Here is a 16653-nt window from a genome sequence, read left to right as displayed (position 1 = left end):
TGCACTTAGAAGGGTCTGGTTTGCAGAGTTTCTAGCTGTGTCACGACATCTTACTCGTACCTGGAGAGGCCTCCCAGTCAGAGAGGGAGCTGGTTTTAAATGCTAGGTGTGTCAGGGCCAGCTGGGCGGTTGTGCTTTAGAAAGAAGAGGTTAGGAGGAGCAGGGCAGTAAAGCCAGTGCCCATCTAGATTCCTCCGGAGAAGCAGTGTGTTCCAGAAATATCGATGCTCATCTAGGGAAGGGAAGAGAATGATCTCGTAGGGCTCCTTGAGCTCCAGTCAGATGGGCAGCCTGTTCTGGCAGCTTCTGTAATCAAAGCGATCTTATCCCTTCCTACGTGAAAGTAAGTCTGCCCAGAGTCTCCTCCAGAGAGGGGCTGTCGGTCCCAAACTGCGCTTTGAGACAATTATTTAAATTGTGGTTGACTTCATCAGAGGCATTTTTCTGTGTTTAGGGAAGACTGAAATAGTGCTGACCGGGTCCATCTTGCTCGTCCCCTGGGTTTCTCTTCTCTCTTCCAGCCCTGTGACATGGTAGGATCAGGCTCTCAAGATTTATACTACAGCTGAGGGTGGGCAGGAAGAACAGGCCTTTCTTTTCAACCCCCTGGAAAGGTATTCCTTAAATAGCTTCTTTTTTTTTTTTAGCTTCTCTTCTTAAAATTTTTTTCATTTTAGAAAAACTTCAACACACACAAAAGTAAAGAGAATAGTAAGAAAGCCGCATGCACCCAGCCACCCAGCTTCAGTGATGGTCCACACATGATGGCCCCCTCCCCCTCCTCCATCATTTTGAAGCAAATGCCGTATCATTTTTTCCCATAAATTTAAGTAATTTTTAAAATGTGAGTGAACAAACAGAGCTACACCTGGGCAGTTCTTTTTGGCTTTTATCATGTAGGTTTCTGTGTGGAAAAGTCCTTCTCCTTAGGATAAACTTATCAGAATGATTATATCCCACATGCAGTATTGGATATCTTAAATTATCGACTTCCTTTCATTCTGCAGACAGGCTTACCTGCTAAGTATGAGGGGAGCAAAGACCCGGGCAGCACTTACGCAGGAGTTCACGCTCTGATTATTCATTGAACCGTCATAAGCCCCAGGCACTTGCCTGTGTGTATTTCACAAGAAACAAAATAGATAGTCCCTGCCCTACAAAGTGCTTAAAATTCAATCCAGCCCCCAGATTTTTGAGAACCAGAGAGGCCACATGCATTTAAGTGCCTGTCACCTGAGAAATGTGGTAAGTGCATCGTAAGAACTTACCAAGGGAATTAATTCCCTGGCGGTCCAGTAGTTAGGACTCCACACTTCCCCTGCAGGAGGCCCAGGTTTGATCCCTGGTCGGGGAACTGAGATCCCACAAAGCGGCGTGGCAGCCAAAAGAAAAAAAGAACATACCAAGTGCAGTAGGCGTTCAGTTTTCTGATTTCCTGGAGAGAGGGGCATTTGAAGGACAAGCAGAGGTAGATGGATGGAGTTGCGGCAGGTCATGGTGAGCACAGAGACTGACATGACAGCATGGGCTGAGTCTGGGGAGGAGATGTGACGAAGAAGAATTGGGCCCAGGTTTTACAGAGCCTTGAATGCCTAAGGCCTGTGGTTCCTTTGTGTGCGGAGGGGCCCTGGGAGCCCCGGCAAGTTCTCGAGGCACTGCAGGTAGTTTTAAACTTTTAAGAGAAATACAGCAGCGCTCCACAGTGTCAAACACCACGCCTGAGGCAGTCAGTACTTTCCAACGTTAGATCGCGCTACTTGCCTTCCAAGGACGTGTCTTTGCACAGCTGAGTTTTGGGCTGTGATACAACTCAAATACCACCTGGAAATCAACATGGCACGGTAATGAGAGTGGCTGTGTCTAACAAGAGTATAAGATTTGGAATATGTGCAGCGCCCAACAGGTACACACATCCCACTAGTGAGTAATTATGGTTAAGAATGAAATAAACGTTTCTCTTTCAGTTGACGTGTAGTATTATTTTTTTCCACGTGGCCTCTAAGTTGCGAGGCCCTAAATACTTAAGTCGTTTGGACCTAACCACTGAATAAATGGAACCATTAGGTATTTCTTTTGGCCTCGGGCCTTGTGAAGAAATTACCAAGACACTAAGGGTGCTGTGAACCCAGAAAGTTTGGGAACCTCTGACCTGAGCCACAGAGATGGAAGGTATTCAGTCAGCAGAGGGGAGCCGTTGTAGGATTTTACGTGGAGGAAAGACAAGAACAGATTTGCCTTTGTCGGCCCTCGGGTGGTGGGTGGAGTGCACGTCTGAAGGGCAGAGATCCGAGACAGGGAGCTTGGTTAGGAGGCTGCCGTAGAGCCAGTGGGAAGTGGTGACTGCCACATTTTGGTGAAGGAGAGGAAAAGGAGGACATAGATTTTTGAGAAACGTTTAGTAGGTCTAATCTGATAAAACTCAGGATCTAATTGAATGGGAGAGGGTTAGAATTAAGAGAAGGTGGGGGGAGTCAGGAGAACTCTGAGGTTCCAGATTGTGTGACCGGGTGGAAGTGGGGTCAACGAACCGATCTGGGGGATGCAAAAGGAGGAGCAGGTTCAGGATGGATGACGGGTTCTGGGGCTGAGAGACTCCATAAGCAGTTGGAAGTGGGACTGGGTCAGGGGCTCTCCTGGAGAATGTTGCCAGATGTCACGTGGGAGAAGGATTTGTCAGTGTTTATTAGACTTGGCCACTGGAACTTGACACTGGCAGTTTTGACCTTATCCTGAGGGTAGGGGCCAGAGAGCAGCGCCTTGAGAAAGGTATGGAAAGTGAGAGGGTGAAACAGAGGATCCCGAGCGTTGGTTTCCCAGTATGGCTCAGCGTCAGAATTACCTCACATGTGTTAAAAATTCAAATTCCCTGGCTTTACCTACAGAATCAACTTCCTGGGGGAAAGACCTAGGAATCAACATTTTAAAGACTATAGGCAAAAAAAAAAAAGTGGTTTTGAAGAACCTAGGGGCAGGACGGAAATAAAGACGCAGATGTAGAGAATGGACTTGAGGACACGGGGACTGGGAAGGGTAAGCTGGGATGGACGAAGAGAGTGTCATGGACATATATACACTACCAAATGTAAAACAGATAGGTAGTGGGAAGCAGCCGCATAGCACAGGGAGATCAGCTCGGTGCTTTGTGACCACCTAGAGGGGTGGGTTAGGGAGGGTAAGAGGGAGGAGATATGGGGATATATGTATATGTATAGCTGATTCACTTTGTTATACAGCAGAAACTAATACACCATTGTAAAGCAATCATACTCCAATAAAGATGTTTTAAAAAAATCTTTCTGGAATTTTGGTAGGAATTGCATTATACTTGTATATCAGTTTGGGAAGAATTGGTATCTTTTCTGTGTTGAATCTTCTATACTATGAACATGGTATGTCTCTGCATTTTAGATCTTTTATTTCTCTTATCAGCATTTTGAAGTTTTCAACATATAAGTCTTGACTCTCTTTTGTTTGATTTACATCTAAGTATTTTTTTAAGAACTGTATATGATACTGTGTTTTTAATTTTGATATCAACATATTTATCAATTGATTTTTGTGTGTTAAAAAATTTTTTTTAAAGATAAAAAATTCTAGACAACGTACACATTGCTGGCGGGAAGGCACGGCCCCTTTGGAGGACTGTGGCAGTTTCTTGTCAAGTCAGACGTAAACAGTATGGCTCAGTCATTCTACTCCCAGGTATTTTCCCAAGAGAGATGAAAATATAGGTCCAAAGACGTGTACGCAAATGTTCCTAGCAGCTTTATTCATGTTTTTCCAGCCCCAAATTGGAAATAACCCAAACATCCATCCACAGATGAACAATTGATGGTATGCCCGTACAGTGGAGTACTATTCAGCACCAAAAAAGAACAAACGGATACACTCAACATTATGGGTGAATTTCAGAAACATGATGCAGAGAGAAAGAAGCCAGACAGAAAAGAGAACCTCCTGTATGAATTCCATTTGTGAAATTTTAGAACAAACATAACAGATCTGTCAGTGGTGTCTGGGGTGGGGGTTAGGGTATTGAATCTAAGGGGATATGAGAAGATGTTTCAGGGTGATGGAGATATCCTGTATCTTGATCGTGAGGGTAGCTACATGGATGTGCATGTTTTTCAAGACTCATCGAGGGAATTCCCTGGTGGTCCAGTAGTTAGGACTCTGTGCCCTCACTGCCGAGGGCCCAGGTTCGATTACTGGTCGGGGAACTAAAATCCCACAAGCCATGCAGCATGGCCAAAAAAAGACTCATCAAACTGTACACTTAAAGTGGATGCATTTAGGAGAGAACGGGGAGCATGTACAAAGGAGGCAAGGGGACCGCAGAGGTTTGGCGTGTTTGTAGGCAGAGGGGAAGGAGTTAGCCAGAAGGATTTGAAGATCCTTGGAGACAGGATACCGTCTGGGGGCTTTAGATGTGTGAGTGTGAAATATCTGTGAACATGAAGGTGAAAACGTCCTTTTATAGAGATGTGAAGGGAAGGGTGGGGTTGGGCAAACCTGGAGGGTGAGGGGTAGGAAGTTTCTGAGAACCCGCTCTGCCCCCCTCACTTCCCCTGTGCCACAGAGGGGAGTCATGTGCGGAGAGGAAAGAGCCTTGAGGCAAGGGGTGAAGGTCTGAAACACCAGCTGTGAGGAACGGGGAACAGAGGCCAACCAGGAAGTAGATAAACATATCTCCTATGACATGGGGCCCAGCTGGCCATACATGTATTTTGGTATCACACACGTGATTATAGTGTTTTCTTCGGCAGTGCTCAGAAGCCTGGGCAGAGGAAAGGGGATTGCTAGGTGGATTCTGGGTTGAGGGTTGATAGAGCAGAGCTGCTGGATTGTAGAAGTGATCAGCAATGGATATCCAGGCAGGGCAGGAGTGGAAGTGGGAAGGAAACTAACATTTATCGATTGCCCCATTCAGTAAATATACTGAGCAGCTCCTGTGCACCAAGCACTGTTTTAGATGTTGAGGGTCTAGCAGGCAGCGAAAGATAAATCCCAGCCCCCTTGGATCTTCCAGTGGCCCGAGTCAGACGTTTAAAAAAATAAGCAAAATACACAGTACTTTGGAGGTGGTCAGTGTCATGGAGAAAAATTAAGCAGGGAAGAGGGGTAGGGAATCCTGGGAGGTAGGAGATGGTCATGGAAGACCTCTCTGAGATGGTGACATCTGATCGAAGACCTCGGCACAGGGAACAGTAAATGCAAAGGCCCCGAGGCAGGGGCAGGCTTGGCAGTACTCGAGGAATACCCTGTATTCCAGCATGGCATTCCAGCATTCCTCCTCACCAGAATAGAGTGAGGAGGAGATAATCGGAGAGCGCCAGGGTGGGTGTGGGAGGGTGGGGTTGTGTGGGATTTGTAGGCCGCTGTGTGAACATCGGCCTCTACTGAGTGAGATGGGACCCATCAGAGGATTGTGAGTGGCGGGGAAGCATAATCTGATTTACGTCTTCAGAAGGATCACTCTTCTCTATCAAGGCACTGACTTACAGTCTTAACACATATTTAACCTTCTTTAATCCACACGGAGATGCTGCATGAGTTTGGTGTTATTATCTCTATTTCTTTTTTTCTCTTCACGGATGAGGAAGTTGAGGCTCAGAGAGATTTGGCAGAGTAGGATTTAAGCGTAGGTCTCTCTGATCCCAAAGGGCACACAGACTAGGAGAAAAGGGAGCGCTTGAAAGACAAGGGGTTCCAATGATGTTGAAGGGATGCTGTGAGTAGGAAACAGGATGATGGAATAGACCACGGAGTTTGGCTTCTGATGGCAGGTGCTGGCGGAGAAATGAGAGTCAACAGAACGGTTTGAGGCTTGCCCGCCTTCTAGGAGAATGGCGTTAACAAAATCGGGTAGTCAGACCAGTCTGGAGAGAAAGATGGAGGGTGTGATTTGGACAAGTGGCGGTCAAGGTGCTGGCAGGAGATAGTGGAAATGTCCAGTCAGTCCAGAAAGAAGAGCTCGAGAGATGGGGACCTAGAATTTCCCCACTGTGGTTATGGTTGAAGCTACAGAGGTGGATGTGCTCTCGGAGAGAACTGAGGGGAGAGCCTGGAAAAGTTCCTCCCTGTTGGAGTAGGGAGTGGGGAGGAGAGGGGAGAGGAGTGGGTGGGAGAGAGAGAGAGGGAGAGGTGAGTGAAAAATCAGTGCAGTGCAAGGGCCACAGAGGCCAGGAGGTGGAGAGTCTCAAGGAGGGGAGGGTTGAAGCCCGTGGGCTGGGGCAGCAGGCACGCGGGATAGCCCGCGGGGGGAAGGGTAGAGCTGTTGTTGCTGGTGGACTGAGAGCTCAAGAAGGGAGCAGAGTGAAGAGTGCGGTTGGGGTCCAGCGCAGAGGGAGAAGGTGTGAGGTTTGAGAGAGGATGGGATCGAGGATGAAGCCGAGAAAGGTATTCTTGGAAAGATGAAAACTCACTTCTTTTGTAGATACAGGATGTTTACATTTATTTTAAGTCATTTCTGCCTCAGATTGAAAAGGAGGATTCGATCCGCACAAAACAGGAGCCCTGAGTGTCACCTGACCTCACCCAGGTTTCTCCAAGAGTAAAGGTTGTGCCGTTTCAGGTCTGAGCTGGATGGACCCTGGAGGGGAACCGAGTACAGTGGCTGCTCCCAGGGGAGCAGTGGGCAGATCTGTTTCTGTCTTAATCTTGGAGACCAAACACTGATTTCAGCTTTATTTTCCTCTTCTGATATCTTTACCTTTACCTTGAATAACACCCATTTTTATACTTGTAAAGTAACCCTTTTTTTTTTTTTTAATTCCTTCTGAAAGTAAAGCAGCTTTGTGAGATGGCTTTTATCCTTATCAGTCCCCTATAGGTAGAGAGGCTTATTTTGTACCAGTGTTTGTTTATAGCCTTAGGGTTAGGCCACTGTTCCTTTTCACATGGGTGATTTTTTTTTTTTTTAAGAGCAAGAATCTTGCCTGATACCAGTTCTCATTATTAAATCCAAAACAACTCTTTTTTCGTGTTAGGCTTTCAGTGCACGTTTTCAGATGGTGCCTTTTGCTGGCTTTTCAAATGTTTTTATCTTTTAACCTTTTCTGTTATGGAAAATTTCAAGCATATGTAGAGAGAAGAGTAAAATGACAGGCCAGTGTTGTCAATTCTATCTTTGAACATTTGTCAACAGGCTGCCGTTCTTTGTCTTATCTGCCCCCTTCCCATATGATTTTTTTTTTTTCCCTGTAGTATTTTAAAGCAAAGCGCAGGTTCAGATGATTCTTTAAGGGAAAAACATGAGTGGAATAGGTCACGGTTACGCATTTGCTTGCCTGTATCGGAGCTGTGTTAACAGTCATGCTGTGACGTGGCCTGCAGCTCTGCAGATGTTTATTCCAGGGGCCCTATATTATGAATGGATGAGAAGGTACCCCTGCTGGAGTTCATGTCCCCTTAAGCCTAGGAGGAAGCATGGCTCTTCAACACCCATGTAGGTGTCTACCCATCCTTCTCTGGCTTCTGCTGGTGGCCTGTGTCTTAACTGGAACCTTTCTGGTGCAGGGCACACTTTGGGACCTGAGGCCTCCGTGTCAGGTGAGCAGTGAATAAGCTCTAGAAAACCAGGAAAGTCTGCGCCAGAGGACGAGACCCTGAGCGTGAGCAAACACTGTCCAGCAAAGATAAGCTCAGGAACAGGAGTCGAGATCCCGTTGGTCTCCACGGCTTGTTTCTGGTGAATGGCTGGGATTCCGTAGTGTCCTCCTCATCTGGGTTGATCTGCGATACCTTTAAGTGGCTGAAGTGAGCAAAACCGACGCCCTCTTGCCTGCTGTGTTTGCTCTGGAACATGCCTTCTTGCTGTCCCTGGCGTGCACGGCTTCTGGGCTGCGCTGGAGGAGCGGGGTTATAATTGCTCCCTGACTGTTTCAGTAGGGTGAGTGCTGTGTGCCCTCGTTTCCTGTCTCTTGCATCAGTCTGTTTGTGAGAGTATACCGAGAGGCGATTAGTGGAAACAATAAACATGTGCTTTCTGACTGAAAGTTCCTCCTGTTTCCCGAAATGCTTTTGGTTTTAATGAATTGTTTGTTCGCTGCCCACAGACCACACGTGGTGCCTGCGCTTCTGTTGTGGTGAACACCCGTATGCCTTTGTGTCAGAGCCGGACTTGTAAAGCAAAATCAACAGCTGATAAGGCTTGAAAGAGTTTTCCTTCCTCTGAGAATCCAGGCTGACCCAGGGAATTGGACAGCTGCCTGTCACCATCAGCAGAGCTGGTGTCCAAAATCATATCACAGTATTTGCCGTCCTCGCCCCCAGCTTTGAACTTGTGGGCAGCGTGGCCTGTTGCCGGTGGGGTCTTGATGGCTGGAAATGCCTCATCGCTGTGCGGTCCTGTGCCTGGGGATTTAGCTCTGTTACAGCAGTGTCGGTGGCCTCTCTCTCCCACCTCCATCCACCCCATGGAATTGGGAGCACCTCTTGATCTGTGCCCAGGAGAATCTAGGGAGGGAGAAATTCTGCCACTTAGACTGTTGCAAATATTAAAACTGACTTGGAGAAAAAACTTTTTTTCTGATTTCAAAAGTAATGCCTACTTGAGTAGAAATTTGGGGCCATATAGAAAAGGTGGGGGAGTCATTTCTATTTCCAACAAAGATAACTTACAGTTCCCACTCTTTTTTTGGCCTTTCCATGTAGGTTTTTTTTTTTTTTTAATGCATATTGAAGGTTTTTCTCCTCAGCTGCATTAATACTCTAGGTACAATGTTATCTTTTCTCCTGAACATAACAGTATAAAGATTGATACAGGTTTTTAAACTTTATAAGCCCTTTCAGAAGCCTTCATTTCCTACCAAGTGGACAGCCCATAATTTAACCATATCACTAAATAGTTAGGTCATTTGTGACGCTGCTGTGAGGATCTTTGTACTGAAAGCATTTTCCACATTTTGTGTTGTTTTAAAACTAGATTTTCTAGAAATGGAATTAGTGGATCGAAGGGAATCAAGAAGAATGAACACTCAAGGCTCTAAAATTGCCATATTCCTGCCCCAAAGGCGTGTACTTACCATCTACCATCCAGTCAAATTCTCATCAACAGCCACATTGCTTCTTAAGTCACAGTTTTGCTTTTCCCAGTGGGAGTATCTCGCAGCAGGACAGGCATCTGACCAAGGGATGATTTAGGTTTTAGAAGTCCTTGACGTGTCAGATAGTGACATTGTGACCCACTGTACACTGCGGGTTGTCACCGGTGTTTCCTTCTATGCCCGTCCCCCAAGTTAGAGGCACGTTTCCTGACAGCAGTTCCCTTCTGCTCTCAGGCCTCTCTCCAATCTCGGCGACAGCTGTAAGAGCTTACATTTGTGTTTCTGTGTGTGAGTTTTCTAAAGTGCCTTCACGTATGTTATGTAGATAAATTTATCGGTCCATCTTGTGAGCTAGTCCTGGGAACTCTAGGAATCTTGATATTTTAGAGTCTGTCTGACGATGCCTTTGTTGTTGTTCTTTTGCTCAGATCCAGTCCTGCAGGTTCCAACACACGTGGAAGAGTAAGTTTTCTGATTTGCTGCAGCACTTCCCTTTAATTCATTTTCTATTTTATTCAATCAGTGTTTACGAAGCTAGTTGCTGGAAGTACACGTATGCATAAATTTAAGGTAGAATGAGAGTGACTGAGACATAGGAAGTCTTACACGTGCTTTGAAAGAAAGAAGCCTGTGTTGGGGAGAGGATAGTCAGTTCCCTGGGAGGCGGGGTGGGAAGGCAATGGTATTAAAAAGGCTTATTTGAGATGTAACTTAAGTCGAGTTTTGATCTTAAGCTTCCCAAGTCCTCAGGAGGGCCCAGGGGTCTTTAGATCTCTCCCTCTTCACTGTGCTTAACCGTGGAGAGGAGACAGGAACATGACCTGCTACTAGAGTGTGTGTTTTGGAGTAAAAGTTGGATAGCACCTCCAAGAGCCTCAAATGATGCTATAAACACATTGGAAGAAAGACTCAGCAAGGGGTTTCTGAGTGACTGCGTCGTAGTTCAGTCGTTAGCAGGTTAACTTTACAAAAGAGCACCTTGAACCTGCTTCCTGGGAAGCTACTGATGAGACCTTGACCCATCCCCTTGGCAGGTTCTTTCTCATGTCAAGCTTTCAGAGTCTGCTTTTACTGCCTCCTAAAAATGAATGTTTGTGGAACACCAAAGGCAGCTTTGTTCTCCCTGTTTACGTACCATGCCATGCTATTAAATATTAATTGTTGAAGCTCTATATGCAGCTGACTGGGAAACTGAAAAGCAGACTTGCTGGGTCCTTTTCACTTATTTTACCTTCATCCAGGACGCTTTGACGGAATGATGATTTAGTCTTCTGTGGTTTTGTACTGGTTTTCCTTTGTAGGTTGCTTTTTTTTCACGCTAGTATAGTATAGAGCACCAGAAGGATATTTTATTATCTGCGGGTAAAATGAAAGAGCAGTGGATGGAATTGTTTTACACACACACACACACACACACGCACACACACACGCACACACACACACACACACCCCACTCCCCCCACCTCACCAATCATGGCTTTGCATGGCTTTGGTATTTTACTCTGTGCCCTGGGCTATAATCTTTCACTGATACTTATTGCTTAACTTCTAGGCCTGCATTCCTTCCAGATCCCAACGATGGCAGCCTGTATACGCTTGGGGGCAAGAATAATGAAGGCCTGACGGTGAGTATATTTAGCTGCTTTCTACTCCGGAGGCTCTAGACCACTGACCTTCAATTTAGCTGTGCGTTGAGATCACCTGAGAGCTTAAAAAAAAAAATTTCTGGGGATTCTGAATCAGGTGGTCTGGATTGGGGCCTGGGCATCAGTATCTTTTCACAGCTTCCTCAGTGAGCTTTTCAATGTACAGCTCAGAGTTCAGAAACGTTGATCTGAACCAGCAGGTTCTCATGGCTCAGCCAGCACTCAGGAGGCGCTCAGCAGACACCGCCAGGCTCCAGACTGGAAACCTTGCAACGACTTTCTGATCCTCAGAAACAGCTGGGGGAAACCCAGTCGTTACTGCCTCTCCGTGGCATTTTTCCTTTGCTAAGGCTTAGTTTAAACACCGGGATGATGGGGAAATCCACATTGTTGGTTATTTAAAGTTCTGTTCACTAAAGCTCAAGAGAAATCTTTGCTTTCTTGGAGAGAAAGGTGACAGCATCGTAGAAGCAGGTACCTGTGGAACGGTTTCAGGAACACAGAATGTTCCAAAAATAAAGTATTCTGAAACAAACGTTAACCAAAAGGACTTGTCAGATGTCAGCTGTAGACTCAGAAGAATCGGTTTTATGATGAAATGCAGTTGAAACGTGTGGATTGCTCTGAGTTTCTTTTCCTGGCACCTACCATAACTTCCTTTTAGTACCAAAAGACCCAATTCTCTTCTGTTTTTCAGTAGAGAATTATTTGCTAGAGAAAACACCAAAACTTCTTTTCCTGCCTCAAACTCCTGTGTTGCCCATGAGTGATGACTTCTCCTTTCCCTCGAGGCTTCAGCTGGGCACCGAGGCTGCTTCTCTTCAGAATAGCCTCATGGCTCACTCCCTCTCTGAGGAGCATTTTCTATTCAGTCAAGCCGGCTCTGGGACAATTTTCCAAGACAGGACAATTCTTCCTGCCCGCCCCCCTTAGAATTTCAAAGATTGTATAACCCTCCATATTTGTATGTCTTTTCAGAGAAGGTTTGTGTCATCCCCAGGAGCGCTCTGGACAAGAGACTTTGAGGGGCTTGTCAAGTGAAAGAATTCTTGTTTATAATGCCCAGAACCTGGGAGCTGAGGGCTTGTCCAAAGTGGATAGGGGAGCCTGGGGTGCCCCTTCTCCCTGGTTTCCAGTTAGGAAAACTCCCATCTACCATCAACAGTGCTCCTCCCTTTTAGCAGAATTGGGTAACAGAAACTGTGCAGTGAAATTGTAATAATTGCACAAGACTTGGTTAACTTTTTTTTTCTCTTTTCCTTTTTTTTTTTTTTAAAGAAACTTCCCTTTACGATCCCAGAGTTGGTGCAGGCATCCCCGTGCCGAAGTTCGGATGGAATTCTCTACATGGGTAAGGGTTCCTGAAACTTTGATCCCTTTTGGAAATGAACCCCAGAATCTGGGAAAGTGGCGTGTCTGAGAGAGAGGTGTAGAGTCACTCCCCCACTGGCCCTTCTGGGAAAGGTCTTTCTTGCCTCGGTTGTGCTGGTTCACGCCAGGATCAGCTGACCTATTAAGAAAGGGTTCCCCCCACTTGGGAGCAGACTTGACACCATTAGGTTACTCATTTAACAAGCTTTTAGCTGCTGTGTTGACCTACCCTTGCGATTTACAGATTGCAACTTGCAACGTACTCAGAAGCAACTGGATGAAATTTAAAGTGAATACCATCGTCTGAGCCAAGAAAGGGAAGCCAGGCTCTGCCTATTAATTATAGGGCTTTCTTAGTATTTCCTGCTATCAGAATATTGGATTAAAAACAGCACATAACAGCTTGCGTAGATAAGCTGCCTTCATACCTACAGGGGTCACATCTTCAAAGCATCAGATCAGCTGCTTTTCTTTTACCATGTTGCTGCCAAAATGTCAATAAAAATGCATTTGTAACCCAAATGAGAGCTGTGTTTGTCTTGAAAGCGTAGTAGTAATAATATCCTGTATTTATAAAGCAGCTTTCTTTCTGAGGAACTTAAAGTGCTTATTGCCTATTCATGCCTCGGGAGCTTTATGTGTGTTTGTGGGCCTCGAGCGCAGGCCCAAGCTGGGTTTTAAGTTTTTGTCTAGGGAGACCGGGGCTCTTGCTTCCTTGCACACCTTCAGAATGAGGAAGCCCCCAGCCTGGGGATTCAGAGGAAGTGATCGGCACAGGCTTCCTCTGTCTTCTGGGCCATGCCCCGGGCCCCTCTGAACATCTCCTCACCCTCCGTGTCACTGTTTTCTGCCTGGTCTTCCAGCTCTGACCAGCAGTTCATCACTTAGGGTGCATTTAGAGTTGTGGCCGTTGGCCGACCCATCCATTAAAGGGGTAGCTGAGTTATGCAGGCTGTGATGGTCCTGGAAGTAACCCGAAGGGTGCCAAGCCAGATGGAAAGGGGTCCTGGTCACAGCCATTTGGTGATGTTTTCTCTCTGTCTTCAGATCTTTTTCATATTAAGATTGGTCTTTGAGAACGGGAAGTTGCGACCCACAGACAAGTTTCGGACGGGTGCTACCTCTGTTAGAACTAAGTGTAGCTTTAGCAAATTCTGATGCCCCGTGATCTTCCTGGCATCTTGGTACTGTGCTTCCAAGAGTCCCTTGAAATAGGAAACTTGGCTAATAAGGTAGGAAGACACAAGAGACAAGGCTTGTCTCACAAAGCAAGCCTTACGAAACAGAGACGTGCGCATCACGGTGAAGGCATTGACCTTCAGGTGGGAGCTGTATTTATCTTGAAATCGCAGGGGCAATAATATCCTGTGTTTATAACGCAGCTTTCTCAGGAACTTACTAGGATGGTATGGTGTATATAACCATAGGTATTGACACATACGCTTTGAGCTTTCCTCATCGTGTTGTTTGGCTATGCTGTCCACCTGTTTATAACTTTTAATCAGCTGAATGAGGGGAGGAATATAGCGTGTGGCTGGGGAGTCACTTACTGGCTGGGGTCACGGTCGAGATAACTTTGGCCTCATTAGCACCAGGTTGCCACCAACTCTACTGCCCAGTCACAGGTACCAGCTAATTAGAGTTATAAACAGTAACTGTAGATCCTCTCTACATGAGGGCTCATTAGTAGGGACGTTGAGATATATGAATGATGGTTACCAGGGAGACAAACCCCTGGGTACATTTCTGGATTTATATAGATCCTACTCTATGGGAAAAGGATTGCCTTTACAGGCCAGATTTTTCATATTTAAAGCCATTCATCAGAGCAATAAAATCTGTGAGTTATTACATTATTAGGCTTGGAGAAATTTTTATACCATGACTAGGTTATTAAGTTTTTATAAGACCCAGTGGTCCAAGAAGTTTTATTATCTCCACATTACCATTAACCTTGTCACCCTTGGAGCAACAGAGAAATGTGTTTGACATCGTAAGAATTTCAGGCCTGTCTGTCAGTGCAGAGAACACCTTGGGCTGCTAGTTTGGCAGGGATGTTTTTTCTCCATATTGGGCGAGTGTAAACCACAGCGTGTCCTTGTGACCTTGCAGGTAAAAAGCAGGACATCTGGTACGTCATTGACCTCCTGACCGGGGAGAAACAGCAGACTTTGTCATCGGCCTTTGCGGATAGTCTCTGCCCATCAACCTCTCTTCTGTATCTTGGGCGAACAGGTAAGAAGGAACCTTTTATCATGTACAACCTGCCTGTATGCGAAAAAGGACCTGAAGTAGCCTCCCCGTGGGTCTCTGCCTCCGGGCTTCATTCTCTAGAAGCTGGCCAGAGCTGTCTAGTCCGCACACAGATTTACCATGTCATTCCCCTTTATGAGAGCCGCCCCCCAGCCCGGTGGCTCCCCAGTGCCTGAGGGTTCCAGTCTAAACTGCACCGTAGCCCACAAAGCCCCCTTGATGCCTCCGCTACCTCTTTTGCCTCTTCCGCCGCTGCATTTCCCTCACTTAAACATTTCCAATCAGGTCCCAGAATAAGCAGTGCTATTTTTTTAAACTTGGAGTAGTGGGGTCCGTCTCTACCAGGTACACACGTTCTTGCCTGTGTGGCCGGCGTCCATTCTTCCTTCCCAGCGCTGCTCAGAAGCCTCCCTCTCCGTGAAGCCTTTCCCCGCCTCGCAGCTCCCCCACTGCCCGGGGACCACAGCTCTCCGTGCTCGGCACGCACAGCCGTTCACACCGCCCATCGGCGGCCCTTCCCAGGCATCAGCAGCGCCCTCCTCCTCGGCACCATTTCCCACCTCCTCCCTCCAGAGCCCCTTCCTTCTCAACACTCATGACTACATGTTTCTAAATCATATGTGCGTATCTTCTGCCTCCCCTGCTAGACTGTCGGCTTCCTGAGGGCAGGACTTGGTTTTGTTCGCCTGCCGAGTCTCCACACCTGGCGTGTGGCTGGCACGTAGCAGGTGTTCAGAGGCTGCAGCGAGTGAATGGCTGGGGGCCTTTTCCTGCAGGGATCTGCCTTACTCATTTCACGTGTGCAGCCCCTGACCTATACCACTACTCCATAAAAACTGTGGCATGGACGGCTAAAATAGAGCTAAAACGGGAAGCGAGCAAGAAAACATTTAGAATGGAAAGATTATACCCAAAACCTAAGATGCAGTCATTACAACTGAGCACTAAACTTAGGTCTAAGCATTCAGGTAGCCAAGGCCTTAAAAAAAAGAGAGACAGAACCTTCCTTCAGGTGCTGTGGAAAACAGTGCTTTTCTAAAAACGAGTGAGGCTGATAATCTTGGGCCCTAGAGGCTGGCTGAGCTCTCCTGTAATCACAGGGGAGGGTCTCTGTGAAACTGCAGGACTCTCCACTCACCCCCAACCCCCATAAATATCAAGTATTCCAACTGTAGTGACCACTTAGGGTTTGTTTGTTGGTTTACTGTGTCCATCAGGTAAAGCCTTACAGTGGTTCCATCTTCACCCAGGAATAAACATTGCTTGGTTATCAGGTAGAATTGCGGTGTCTGAGGGAATCGGGCTATGCTCTGGCGTCCGGTGGCGTGTGTGTGTGTGTGTGTGTGTGTGTGGGCGTGTAATGCTATCTGTTGTTTCCATTATCTGTCTCTGCATAACAGACCACCCTAACTTAGCGGCTTCCAACACCAACATTTTACTGCTCACAAGTCCATGGGCTCAGCAGGGATGGATGGCCTCCACTCCACAGGCTATTGGCTGGGCTCACTCAGATGTCTGGGACCTTGGTTCAGCTCCATGCAGATAGCCTGGACTTCTTTACATGGCAGCTGGGTTCTCCTCTTGAGTAAAAGTGGACGTTGCGGGAATTCCCTGGCGGTCCAGTGGTTAGGACTCTGCGCTTTCACTGCTGAGGGCCTGGGTTCAATCCCTGGTCTGGGAACTAAGATCCCATAAGCGGTGAGGCACGGCCAAAAAAAAAAAAAAAAAAGAAAAGTGGACGTTACAATGCCTCTAAGGTCTGGGCTCAGAAGTCCTGGAATTTCACTTCCACTGCAGCCTGTTGGTCAAAGCAAGTCACGGGGCCAGCCCGGAACCAAGGGGTAGGGAAATAGACTCAGCCTCGTAGTGGGAAGACTGTCACGTGAGGTACAGGGATGGGGGAGCATTGATGGTGGTGATCTTTTCAGACCTTCCACCACAGGCTTCCCTCTGGTTGCAATAATTCACAACCCTCCTACAGGCAGAATATACTCACCCCTTCCCAAGACTCCCCAAGTCCAGCCACAGCATGGGGCTCAAAATCCAGCAGCTTTTGATCTGTATCTGGTTTGGAAGTGGGCGAGGCTTCTGATCTGGAGACCTGTGAATCAAAGGAGGCACATTATCTCCCCTCCAGCATAGACACAGATAGGAGAGTTGCACTGGACACTCCATTCAGAAAGGGAGGGAAGGATAGACACACAGCAGTCACTGGTGCCTACTGATTCTGGAATCCAGCCAGGCACATGTCTTCAGGTTCCCCTACTCTGAAGATTCCTTGATTAGGGCCCAGTCTTGCCCTCTGGAATTGGTTCCCCAATATATTGTTCTCAGCA

The 16653-nt window shown here is 46.9% G+C and overlaps 1 protein-coding gene across 2 annotated transcripts in view; it reads left to right on the top strand.

The window, feature by feature from the left end:
* ERN1 (endoplasmic reticulum to nucleus signaling 1) overlaps window positions 1-16653 on the top strand; it is an 82500-nt gene that overhangs the window by 36512 nt on the left and 29335 nt on the right. For both annotated transcript variants that reach the window (XM_060133469.1, XM_060133467.1), the window contains exons 3-6: window positions 9476-9509; window positions 10600-10672; window positions 11972-12044; window positions 14177-14299. In XM_060133469.1, coding sequence (XP_059989452.1) covers window positions 9476-9509; window positions 10600-10672; window positions 11972-12044; window positions 14177-14299 — 303 coding nt within the window. The remainder of the gene's footprint in view (window positions 1-9475; window positions 9510-10599; window positions 10673-11971; window positions 12045-14176; window positions 14300-16653) is intronic.

The sequence above is a fragment of the Lagenorhynchus albirostris genome, chromosome 20 (genome assembly GCF_949774975.1).
Source record: "Lagenorhynchus albirostris chromosome 20, mLagAlb1.1, whole genome shotgun sequence".
Classification (NCBI taxonomy): Eukaryota; Metazoa; Chordata; class Mammalia; order Artiodactyla; family Delphinidae; genus Lagenorhynchus; species Lagenorhynchus albirostris.
This window is presented reverse-complemented; position numbering and strand designations above follow the sequence as displayed.